General features: G+C 39.5%; 1 protein-coding gene across 11 annotated transcripts in view; it reads right to left on the reverse strand.

Annotated features, from left to right (window-relative positions):
• Positions 1-13,367, reverse strand: part of KIF1B (kinesin family member 1B) — a 150,054-nt gene that overhangs the window by 58,415 nt on the left and 78,272 nt on the right. For 10 of the 11 annotated variants that reach the window (XM_073316479.1, XM_073316474.1, XM_073316470.1 and 7 more), the window contains 3 exons: positions 13,139-13,222; positions 11,295-11,475; positions 10,061-10,133 (listed from right to left, as the gene is read on the reverse strand). In XM_073316479.1, coding sequence (XP_073172580.1) covers positions 10,061-10,133; positions 11,295-11,475; positions 13,139-13,222 — 338 coding nt within the window. Of the gene's footprint in view, positions 1-293; positions 5,798-10,060; positions 10,134-11,294; positions 11,476-13,138; positions 13,223-13,367 lie in introns of those variants that run through there. The other variant, XM_073316480.1, reaches the window with a different exon arrangement.

The raw sequence follows: 13,367 nt of genomic DNA on the forward strand, positions 1-13,367 counted from the left end.
GGGCTTTGATACTGGTCATTGACTTTTTTTTTTTTTAAACCCACACAATGGAAAGAGATTCAGGCTAAGTGTTGGATACTTTATCTGAGTGGTAGCTTTCAACTGAAAAACTGTGGTATAACAGAACAAAAAAAAAAAAAAACTGTACAGAGAAAACAAGACCACTTAGAAAATCCTTAAAGCTTTTTATTTGCAAACGTGTGGTAGGATTTTTATTTTTTTTTAAATGCCTGACTGGGGTCTGCTGCTCCAAGAACACATCATGGTACAGACATGTCTCTTCTAAATTTCTGTTCCTCATTCTTTGGGAATAGCAAGATGGTAAAGATGGACTTTCCTATTCCTTAGTCTATAAAGGAAATTATGAATTCCCTGCTGTGCTTCCTCAGAATTTAAACTAATGTAAGCAACAAGATTACAGCCCATATCCTTCCTGCACTGTAAATGAAGTTTCATAACATGTGGTGGTAGAAGCAAATGGGGCCCCTGCTATATCTGTCTCAAGAGTAATTTAATTTTACATGGGCCAATTTGAGAAACAACTGAAGGAGGAAGAAATTTTAAACTTAACTCAACTAGAATGGGTCACAAGACAAAAAAATTTTTTTTTAAAAATACCAGAAAGGCTAAAGTTTTGTGCTACTGAATATACCAGAGATAAGTCAAGACGCTTACAAGAGTATTTCATAGTTTATTGAAAAAGCACTTGTTACAATACAAACCAGCTTTGCTTTTCATGAGGAAAGCATTTGCTCTCAAGACAATCAAACTTTTTTTTGAAAAACGTGAACTGGACAGATCTGAAAATCCCATAATTTCATTGGAAGGAGACTTACTACCTCCTTTAGAGTAACAATGGGTAAACATGGATTTCTCATCTGGCAGTTCTTAAAGTGGTTCAGAGGCAAGTATCTGGGTTTTAAAACACACAGCTTACAAGAATGAATGGAGAAAGATACTGAAAATATGTTCATAACACTTATTATACAAAGCTCTCCCCCTAATCTGATAGATTTCTTAAATCAGATAGCCTGAAAAAGTACACTGAAGTGAAAAAATAAGAAGCATTTCCCTCCGGTCCCAAGTCCCCAGTGAGATTTCTTTAAGGATAAGAAAACCCCTCACGCTAAGGCACTGTTGCATGCAAGTCAGCTGCCAACAAAGCAAACAGAAAATCAGCCCTTGGCAATTAACTTCCTGAAAAGGCACCTGCATCATGGATGCTGCATTTTTCCATTAGCATGAAAGCCTTTTCACACTTATATAGGAAATTGACTGTTTTAGTGCTGGTTAATTCCATCTGCATTATAGAAAGGGATAATTTAATAGTTTTTAGGTTTCACCCTACATGGTTTGTAATAGCCTCTTAAAAGATTGAAAGAAAGCCAGCTTCCCCTGCCCAATTTTGGCTCCATTTGGCAGTTACTGTATTTTGCTCTTTTTTCAAGTCATGCAGGAAAATTAAGAAGCAATTTATGTGGACAGCTTCAGAACAGCATTTGCTAGGTAACTGATGCAGAATTCAAACAAACTGGGTGGTTTTTTAGTGCTGCACCAAAAAACACTGACAGTCTTGGGTAACAGAGTGATGGTTTAAAACCCATTCCCCATCAGATACTTAGAGCTAAGGAGAACATTTCTTTCAAGGTAGTTTTAAGCCAACACACATTGACAAGACTTTTATTTAAAGTCTGGGATTTAAAAATCAAATTAGTATATGATTTTATCCCATTTCAAAATACATACTTGAACGGATTTCAAAAAAACGGCATGCAAACATGTTCCTTTTGCATACCTCAGCCATGTGCTGGTTTTGCATAGGTTATTGCTATATTGCGCAAACAGAATGGGGACACACAAAATAGACTTATTGGGTCTTTCCCTTGTGCCTGGCTCCTATCCAGGATAATCTCTGCTTGGCTGGAATGTTCCATATGAAGGCACATGGGAATTTCTGCAGATACTCATTGTTTTCATCTCTCCCTGCTTGACACAAAACAGAGCAGGTCGTAAGACATTTGAAAAGGATGGCAGAGGGACAAATCATATCACTCGTTATTGCCAAATAGTAGGAATGGGACAAACTATTTACACAGAGTTCTATAGTAAAGCTAACAGCACAAGGTTATTTGCAGCCCAAAAATAAAATCAGAGTGCTGACTCAAGCTGAAAGAAAAGTGCTGTCTTTGTACCAGGGCTTCCTTTCTTTGAAGGATAAGGGATTTCAGTGTTTCCATTGTTCACAGAGACTGAAATATGGAACAGATGCAACTGGCATCACCATTTTGGACAGAAAATTAACCGTGTCATCAGTTTAGAGCCATCTGGGAAGCAACGCTATTGAACCTCCTAAATCCCAGCGATCATAATGTGTCAGGAAACATTCATGTGACTGGACTGCAGTGTTGAGACCTGAGTGACTCATACCAAAGTAGTAAGTCTCCGGTTGCAATTTAACCATGGAGTTACAACCAGCTCCTCTGTGATAATATAGTTCAGAAGGGAAGAAAATATGTAGGCAGGAAATAATAAAGGGGAGGTAAGTTGCAGGCAATTTCTGCTCATTTATAGCTATGCTGAAACATGCAAAAGTGAAACTGTTACCAGTAGGGCTTATGTTTAACACAAGGAAAATGACCTCAAGTAGTAAAATCAAGGATATTTGTGCAACACAGCACAAGTCATTTAACTGTACAAACGTAACACAGAACGTGACTCAACCACACTAAATCAGCCATAAATACTCAAGTTCATTTTAAAAATTGCGTTCATGTTAAACCTTACAGTAAACCAAGTTTCCCTCCAAAGATTCAGATTTGTCCTAAAAATTCAAGTCCAAAAACAACTTAAGTAAATAAAAATTAATGAAAAGACTACATTTTCAAAAGCAAAGAAACAAGTCCTACAGTTAAAAGTAGCACTTTCCAATCAAGATAAAAAACTCCAAAAACCCATAAGCCTAGTTCTTAGTCAAACAGCATCTACTTTTTTGTCCACTATTTTTAGTGTCATTTGTTCTGAAAGATTTGAAGTAGGATCACAGGGTTTGCAAGTGTTTATGTTGTTTTCATTTGTAAATTTAGGTACCTTTGTTTATGGTATAAGTTAAAATACTGCGTCTAAACTGTACTTTTCTGGGGGAGGAGGGGTAAATGACAACAAATGTTCCCCTTAAAGTGACAGATTTGTTCAACAAGACTTGAAACAGAGAGCAATCTGAAACCAGAAGGCACTAGAATGAGGTATTATGTAAAATGAATCAGTTCTCTAGCCCTCCTTTATCTGCCCCCTCCAATTCACGGTAGTATTCTAAATCCTCACCAGTAATACATCTGAGACCCAAAGCCTAACCACTGCAGTGGAAGAAATCAGCTCAGAGTGTCTTTACTGCACCATTAAAGAACAAAAAGTGCAGTGCACGTTTATCATCTCAGTATAGTAAGTTATAACTAAAAACCATTATAATAGAGACAGGATGGGAATGAGAAAAAGCTTATTTCCATAACATGGCTCTGGCCATGTGCACAGTCCCCCATAAAACCCCATTCAGAGGCAGATTTCTACAGTCATGGCAATTTCATACTGATGTTGATGAAACTAGGCAGGAGGACAAAAAGGCATGGTACTCTCTAAAGGGGTGGGGGTGGGGGGCAAGTGTCCAAGTAGCTCTCATAAATTTCTGTAAAGGAGACAGCACATCTACAAAAAGCCACGTATTGTCTTGCCAGCTGACAGCTTTTGGTTTACCAATTATTTAAAAACATGGGTTAGGAGGTGAAAAGTGAATTGAATGGAAGAGCCAGAGCTAAGCTTACAATATAAAATGATCGGTTTCTTCATTTCTAACCAAAAGGTCACAAGAGACATTCAACACTATAAACTAGATTCCCCTTTTGATTGTCTACATAAAAAGATGGAGGGAGGCAGCTCTTTATATATTCCAGACAGTATTTTCAGCTTTAGAAAAATACTCCAAGATAAAAAATAAGGAAGGTACACTAGCTAATAGGGTACCCTCTTTTCCACAGTCTTCTAATCTATAAAGGGGTCTCAACATTTTTCACAATATTTCTCCGAAGTCTTGAAAATTGCACCATGATTCATAAGCAAAAAGGATGTGTTGAAATACCAATATCTTGTGCTTTGTACATCAAGTCACTCAAGTTCTAATTGGCCAACTGAAACCCAAGGTAGATGGTGATCAAAACTGTCCCATTGCAATGCTTCTGAATGATAAGCCAGCACTGACCCCTTCTCCCATTTGTCCAGTGAATCATACTGTAGTTTCTCTGCCAGCTTTGAGGTTAGGTGCAGAGAATTGTCGTCTCATCCGTGGAGGTGTCACAAACTGGTCGTAACGGCTGTGCCCATTAATCTGTTTTGGGTGGATGTTAACTGCATTGCTCTCTGTATTGCCTCCACTGTTGTGATTGCAATAGGATTGGTGGTGCTGGTGAATGTGGCGTTTCTGCTGGAACTTCTGGAGGTCTGGGTTCTGGTGCCCACTGTGGGACTGCAGTGATTCAGATGAGCCAGATGTCTGACGGCACAAGCTTTTCTGGTAGCCATTGTTGAGAGAATTGCTTCTCCAGCGTAACTGAGGTGGTGTCTGTTGCTGATTGCTAGGCTGTGGCTGAGTGTTCAGCTGTTGCCAGTTAATCTGGATATGATCTTGACTCCTTTGTGGGTCATGTAGGTTCCACAGTTGCTGAGGATCCTGGGAGACAGCACTGCCACCTTTTTCTCTGTTCTCTTCTTTGTTCTCTTTCTCTTCCTCCTTTGGAATTCGGACCTCAATAACCTCATCCTCTGTGATAATTATGTGAGTACCTGGACTCCACGAGTTTCTGTGTTTGGGGTTGCTCTTAAATGGAAACCGGGGCTTACGGTTTTCAGGTGGGATAAATCGGTGAGGCATGTTTTGTCGACGGAGCTGTTTGGCGATTTCCTGCTGTTGCAAGTTCTTAAACCGAATTTGCTCTTGCCTCATCCAGTGCAACCGCCCACGCCTGAAGGCTGGGTCATCCTCCATTAATTGGGAAACACGCTCCTCTTTATCAAGCTCATCATTCTCATCTTTTTTCAAAGCGTTCGCATACTTCTTGTCAGCATCCACCACACTCACAGAGTTTGGATTTTTAACATTAGCAGCATTAGCTGTGGTCGACTGGGCTCTCAGCTCCTGTGACCCTATCAGTGGTAAAACCCTCTCCATTTTTAGCATCTTATTTCGGAGAACTTTTATTTCCTCATCCTTCATGTTGTTCTGCCTTTTCACTTCCTGCAAAATATCTTCCAATTTGTCTATATGTACCTTAAGGTCATCCACATCAGTTACTCCCTTCCCACTGGCCATGACATCTTCAATCCTCTCATCTCCAACTCCCACAGTATCCCAGACATCCCGGGCAACAGCTCGCCATGAGTCACGCTCATTGGGATCTTTCTTTCCGTACATGGCACAAAGCTCTTTCATTTTAACAATGGCCAGTGCCTCAATCTCCTGCCTAGTATGCCTGAAGTCATTGAGGGCTACCTCATAGCAGATCTCCTTCACAGCCTGTATCTTTAAGTCTGAGATGGTGACCCATTTTGAGTCTTTGCTAAGGCGCCGGCGTTGTGGTATCTGGTACATTTTAATAGGCTCTCGCTTCTTCCCACTGCTGGGGAGACCACACTTTTTTACAATGGTCTGCAGCTTGCTGGGGGGCAGCTTCTCTCTCAGGGAGGTGATCAGTCTCCAGCTCTCCTCACACGATCTCTTGTCCGAATCATCCCCACTATCAGAGTCTGCATCCTTTGGAAAAACAAAAATCAAGAAGTGGCCCCAAAACAACCAAAATTAAAATTGAAAAAAAAAAATGGAAAAACTAAATAAAAACAGGCAAAGAAAACTAAAACAAATAAAAATTAAACAGAACAAATCATATGGATGTCTCTCACGACTGAGTGTAAGGACATGAACATTTCTGTCAGCCTCCCAGCATTGTTTCCTTTAAAATATAAGTTCTCCAGTCTACTAAAATTTACATTTAAATATAACTTTAAAATACTACATCTAACCTAAGTTCATCCCCTCCCAGCCCCCCTCCAAAACCTTTAAACAGAACTAAAGTCCTTGACAAAAACAAGGTGTAAACTGCACCCCACATATGTTACGAAGACATGCAATTCCATGCCACACACATGTGCCTTGGTTACTGCTGTTGCTTCTTTCAGAAAATCCTCCCTCAGTGAGTGAACACAATAGCCATCGTAGAATGATGGGATGAGCAGCCAGAGTAAGTCAGGTTAACACTGGTTAGTAATGTTGTATACGGTGCTGGGATGCTTGAGTTTAGAATCCACTTTACTACAAGAGCAGCCAGAGAAGTGTTAAGAGGATAAGAAATAATAAAAATAGAAGCAGCCAATAGGGTCAATGTTAAAAGTACCGTAAGTGCTACTATGACAGGTGAAGATGTTTCATAATCCAAGGAAGACTTGCTACTAGCTAAGCGGATATCAAGAATCAGAGTTTCAAAGGGTTTTTCCATTTGCCACCTTGCTGTGTATTTTAAAAACATTGACAGACTTGCACGTCTGAAGAGTCAGCATCAGAAGAATGTTATAGTAACTTTTAAAAATTGTTTTAACCAATAAAAATGCTATTCGATACCCAGTTTTCTTCCAATCTTCTCAAACCTTAGTAAACATTTAACAAATTCGCACCTGCAGCTCCCATACATTTGCTAAGGATTGCACTTGTTTTGCTTCATTGTTCCAAGTTTTCCAACAGGATTTCTGAAGAGGTCACTCTTATTAAATCATTTTATTGAGAAACTCTTCAGGTTTCTATAAACTATGAATGGTTACTTGAGAGATAAATACTATCAAAAACTAAGTGTATTCATTACTGATAACTGCAAACTGGAATTAAGTCAGCCTATTTTTAAAAAGGTGGGGTTTTTATACTTTGAGATCACTCTTCAATATATAGTCCATTTCTGGTTGTTAATCTGATTCTCTAGAGCTTGTATCCCCTTCAAATACTGCAAGAGTCAATCTCTGTTGAAGTAACTGCAACTCGCAAGTTTTTCAGACAAAAGAATTACAGAACACATGAAAAATCAAGAACAGCAATAGTCAATTATATGCTAGGGAAATATGCATCTCTGGTTCTAAACCACTAATTGACAGACAATTTAAAAGACCCTATAGGCAATAGTTGAGCAATAAAGAACAGGGTATATGCAATACAATATATTCTGCTTCTGGGAATGATGAGATGGATTTTAGAGAAAGTTCTGTTCTCTAGGGTCAGTAACTTTTTTTTGTGTTAACATTATGTGTACTGCTTGTGAACTTATATTATCTTAAGATTTGTAATAAAAATAATTTAGACCATATTCCCCGTTTAGGCCAGAACAGATGAGTAAAATAATGGTGAATTATTAAATAAATAAATAAAAAATTAGAATCTGACAATCACTCATTATGAGTTTATGGCAAGCTAAATCTGGAGCCCCAAAAAAGTAGTGTTACTAGCATACTGCATCGTGCAGTGGAAATGGAAGACACCCAACAGAAAGCTTTATCCAGAAAGAAAAAGTCATTCATCATTCTTGATGTCACCAATATTACTCATACATTTAATAATAGCACAGAATGATACACTATGTGGTCATTCTCCTACATGAACTCAAAAATTAACTCTAATCCATTTGGCACAGCTACCAATGTCAAAATTCCCAGGGGTCGCTTCATGGGCATTGCCACCTAGGGGCAGCAAGTCAGATGGGAAGATTATCTGAGAAGTACATATTCATTTTCACTCCAAATTTGAAAGGAAGTTTGGCAAGCCTCGCCCCTGGTCATGCCAACAAGACATCCAAATATACAGTTATAAGATTTGGGGTCAGGAATTGTAATTTGCTATATGTTTGTGAAGCTTCTATCACAACAGGGGCACAACCTGGTTGACATCTAAGCCTGCCACAAAATAAGTTGTTAACAGCAGCAAGGGTCTCCCAATCAAGATTAGTGCCAAGTTAAGAACAAACAGAAAAAAATACCATTTCACAATTACCAAATGTTGAATTCACTATGGCAGTAGGTCAGAGTCTGATACTGTGGTTGGATCATACTGTGACAATTATAAACATTTGCCAGTTACAGAAGCTAAAGTTAATCAGTGCCCATGCTTTAAAACATTAACCAATTGTTTTTAAGGGTCAGGAAGGTATTTACCCTATGCACGCCCCCAACCCCACATACAATACTGCAGAAATGGCCAAATGCACTGTGGGGGCATTTCTGAAGCACTGGGTATTGGCCACTGCCAAAAGCAGCATACTGTCCAGATAGACCAGTGATCTGATTTATTATAATTTCTCAACCTTAGGTAAACAATTTTTAAAGAATCTCATCACTGATAATTTAGAATGACATCTTCCAACCTTGTCCCCTTAAGATAAGCAAAAAAACCTGAGTTTATAGAAATTACTTTTATTACAGTATTAAATATTCTTCCATAGGAATATACACAGAACAGGGAAATGAACCCTGCTTTACAGAACTTTTACAAATGCAGCCTTGTTTTAAACAGGCCTCAAAATAATTTAACAGTTTTGGCATGTGTATTTCACACAATTTGTTAACTACACATGTGCTTTTCAGGGATAAAATGCTGCCCCATCTTGAAGCTATATCGTTGTCTTTCTAAGCTAAGTTTTAAGGAGGGAACACCACTTCTCATCTCCTGTGGCTCCAAACACACAATGGCTACTCTTTACCTAGACTATTTCCTTATCTCATGCATTCAATTCACTCCTTCCCAGTTTTACTTTCAATACAAAGTCGCCAAGATCAAACACTAGTGACTAGTCCCATCAAACTCTGTTCTGGCTCAATTTGCAGTTGCGCCTCTCCATTCTCAAAGTGATCCCTTTTGAGGAAAAACTCTGGGTGGGAGTTATAAGGCCACTTGATATTGTAGTTAATGAAAAATAATGTTAACTCTCACACAGCTTGTCTAGCAAGGAATGGATGCCACAGGAGTCCTAGCTCCTTGGGGAAAGAGCCTTGTGACAAATCCAGAAATTTATTCAACTCTTCCAGAGCTTCTAGGGGCTCCCAGGTTCTCAGATTCTTCTTAACAGCAAGCTGCAACCCCTAAAGTTCTTTTCACCAAGGTTAACATTGTCCTGTGGCTAACAAAAATAATAAAGAGCAGATATAACTGACCCAGTGTTACTCAGGAAGATCAGACTTGATTGCTGGGCTCACACTTGCTCTTCTGATTGACAGGAGACCTGGATTCTGCATGTATCTGTATTGCACTTTAAAAGCTACGTTCCATTAGAACATATCTGACTGTATAAGCAAGAAATTCCTACCCCCAATTATTACACAATGAACACTCAAGTTGAAACATTAGACTATTTATTGGACTTCCTAGCTATATAGGTGGTGTTTTTCCCATGGGTTTGGAAGAATGAAAACTCCTTTACTATACACCTGCCCTCAATCAGTGTTATGCCATGAAGACCCTTGCAAGGGATTCAGACTCCATGCAGAGGGAGGGAGCAGGGTTAAAACATGCACAGTGCAGCAACATTTTCAGACATTATTTGTAACACCTAGCACATGAACATAGTCTAGGTGTTTTGGCAGCACAAAATTAGTACTTTCTGGTGATCCAAGACAAACATTCAGAGTTCTAACATTCACAACAACTAATCAGACTATTGAAAAGTAACTTCAAAGCAACGACAATGAAGAAACATCCTCCTGTTGACCCAAGTTACAAGTCAGCAAACTTGACCAGTCCTCCCAAGCACTGCTTAGTGCCCACAGGTGGGTGAATATAATCTCCACATTAATAAGAGTAAAGCATGAGATGTGTCCACTTAGCCACTCTAATTTTCACTACTGTAGATAGTGTGTAAAGAGGGGGAGGGGGAGAGGGAGATTGTGCTTTATGCAGACAGCCCAAGCAAGTTTCCTGGACTTTAGGGGCAATAAAGGCAGCAGTTAACCTTTGCCAACAATACAAGCAACCAGAAGAATTGACACCTACCAGCCTCTGCTGCTCCAGCAAGAGATCTGCTTCCTCTTTCTCCTTCTTGTACAAAATCTCCATTTCTTGTAACCTGGAGAGAAAAATCACAAGGGAAGCAGAAGCAGCCATGTAGACCATTATTTGTGTTAGTGTTATTCTGTGCACAGACTCTGTTAAGTAACAGAGACAAGGGCAAGTCTGGGGTGTATGAGTGTCAATACACTAGCATGAAAGATACTATACTTCCTGCCTCCTTCAAACTAGACACTTTTCAGTTCACTTGGAATGAGAATTACCTTAGATCTGTGTGACCAAGAATTTGACCTATTCTGTTCCACTACTGCTTGTGTTAGTGACTGTACTCTCTGAAGTATACAAAAAGCCTTATTTAAGCAAATGATCCACAAGGAGGAAAACATCAGTTCTGTAACTGAACTAAAATAAAGGATTAAATACAATTAGACATGTCACAGCATACAATTAAGGCTGCAAAGTGTAACTCTTACTGTGTGTGAGGAGTCAAGTACTATTGCTAGTTTGTATATTTAATAGTTTGATTTATTAGCAACCCAGGAGTTTAGTTTCCTCCAAATACAAGGCAAGGAGAAGTCTCAGTCAGCAGAGCACCATATCCGAATAATTTCTGGTCCTCTTAACCCTTATGAGCAGACAGCCTTCTGGAGGCAAAAACTCAGGGAAGTCCCAGATTGCATAATTTTCCAGCATTCCTTCTTTGTCAGTTTAAGAACAGATGTGTCAAAAGACCATCCCATTCCTCCCCCTGTACTCCCTGCATTGGCCATAAATTTGACACTTAGGGGGCATTAGTGGAATTTTAAAGAAGCAGACTCATAAAATAAAGAGATAGGGACAAATATGAGCAAGTAGCCTGATCCTCTCAACTTTGGGAGCAGAGGGCCCCCTTGGCAGATCCAGCTTTAGATCACAGAAAGGTGTGGGCAAATCTCTCTCAGACACACTCTACAATACAAAATAGGAGTATGTTTGTGTTAATCTAGCTTTGTCTGGATTTTTTTTTTTTTTTTTTTTTAATTTTTTTGAAGTGGGGGGCAAAGTCTGGCTCTGGTGCCCTCATTTCACAGGGAGGTAGGAATGAACCAGCCTTTCCTAGAGAAAAGCAGGCATTTATTTAACTTCAGACTGATGTAAGAGTTGACGCAACCCTAAACAGGTCTAACAAAATATATCAGACATGCCAAGTAAAATAACGGAGTTAGTTTAGTCCACTTACCTCTTCTCCATCTCCTGCTTCATATCAATGCCCTGTTTCTCCAAGAGTTCTCTCTGAGCAAATGTCCAGTCTACTGGTTCAGAGGGAGTTTCAGCGGATGGAGTCTTCTCCCTCTCTGCTCGTGCTTGCTCAGGGTGGTTGAATCGGAAAACGTGATTTTTACCCATGATGATACGATTTCCTAAAACAAAAAAAAATTAACTCTTTAGCATAAGAACACCAGAACCAGTGAGAGATGAAGTTTAGTATCCAGTGAAGTTTACTCTAAGCTGTTTAGGTAACCTGAGGATCAGAAGACAGGATTTCCCAATGAGAATTTGGACAATATTTAAACATTTAGTAGTAGGTGGCCAAATGGACAAAAGCAACACCCTACTCAGTGCAGAGGAGGTTAAACTGTACATCCCATTGCCTGCCCCAGAAAATGCTCACATAAGAAAACCTGTCTATAGAGCCAGATTTAAACCCCTACAGAAACGTACCACAAAATAAAGAATGTCTTGCTGATGGACTGACAGCTGCAACAAGTCAGCTAGTCAACTAATTTTTTTAAAAGAGGTGCGGAAATCATGGGTAAAAGCCACCCTACAAACATTTCTGTTTTAGATAATCTAACCTCAACCATCTGAAGAATGGATGCTTTACATTTTTTAGTAGAGATCTGCCCAATACATCACTTAAGTTTCTACTCAAGTCCTAATTCGTGGAATTTCTGGGGAGGCATTTACTACTTCATTCTCCATAGTGTAAGTAAGAGCCACAGTAAAGTGGTACGGTAAGAATTGCATCTAAGTGCTACTGGAATCAGATGTACAGGAAACTTAAAACAAGTGCCTAATATAATTGATAAAATACTTCTGCTCTCTGCATGCAACATAAATGAACCTCCAGAGCAATCAAGACCGTCACTGTGAACCTACTAGTAACACAACTGCCTTCTAACGAGGTTAATGATTTTTAATCAATAGTTTTAGTGATGTAATTGTCAAGAAATAAGCACTGAAGAGATGTATAGAAAGCTATTTTTTAAGTTAGCTTGCAAGAGAACATGAGTAGCAGTTCCCCTTCTGCAGAACATGCCCAGCTTGCACCAATATTTTTTTAAAAGAGTGGGATGATTGGGAGAGAGAGAGACTGGAAACCAACTTCCTTCCCCACATCCAGCATTTTGCTGAAGTTGATGCACTTAATTCCTTGCAAGCACCCACTTACAGTCCAGAATCCATTGCACTAGATTGCATTTCAGGACAAGAAGAACATATGCTCATGATTTAAAAGAAACTGAACTCTGGTGGTCTCAAGCTTACAATTTATGAAAGCCATTTTCCTTGGCCCCTGAGACATGAGGGACATGTGGAGATCTAACCAGGTTACTGAGTACACAGAGTTAAAAAAAAGAAGGACACGCTGTTGTGCTCCTGCATGGGGTCACATCTTAGCTGTGCCAGAGAAGCTAGGGATTTTCCATCAGCAGCTGGCAGTCTGCTCTCTCACATCGCAACTGCCAAAGGCAGTAGTCTTGGCTAAGTACATACTGAATGAATATCAGAGTAAGTAGGGAGAGAGACACAAGCAGAGAGTGCCCTGTGTTGCAGCGAATATTTAAATCCAGCTTTCAGCTGCTACAATGTGAAGGGCCTGAGAAAATAAGAAAGGCAGGAACAGTCACTAATGGAGATATAAATGAGATTAACTCCAATATGGTACCTCCACTACAAAAAAGAACACATCCCTTATCTTTAACAGCATCCAATTTTCCTCACTAGTCCCACAGGAAATATCCTCTATGGACAATTCCTGAGGAACAATCTGTCAAAAAAAATCAAACTTCTGAAGTCTCTTACCTGAGCGCAATTGCACAGGCTGCACAACCCTCTTGCCATTGACATAGGTTTCCGACCGTTCACAAGGCTCCAGAGTAACAATAACTAGAAGAAACAACAGTATTAATGCCACAGAACTCAGTTTATTTAGTGGGTGTTCCATAGTGAGAAAATGCAGAAAGCCCAGAGATCTTCCCATCCCCTGCCTACCAGCACATTGCATATAAGCAGACAATGCACTGCTCCCTAC

The sequence above is a fragment of the Lepidochelys kempii genome, chromosome 18, assembly GCF_965140265.1.
Source record: "Lepidochelys kempii isolate rLepKem1 chromosome 18, rLepKem1.hap2, whole genome shotgun sequence".
Taxonomy (NCBI): domain Eukaryota; kingdom Metazoa; phylum Chordata; order Testudines; family Cheloniidae; genus Lepidochelys; species Lepidochelys kempii.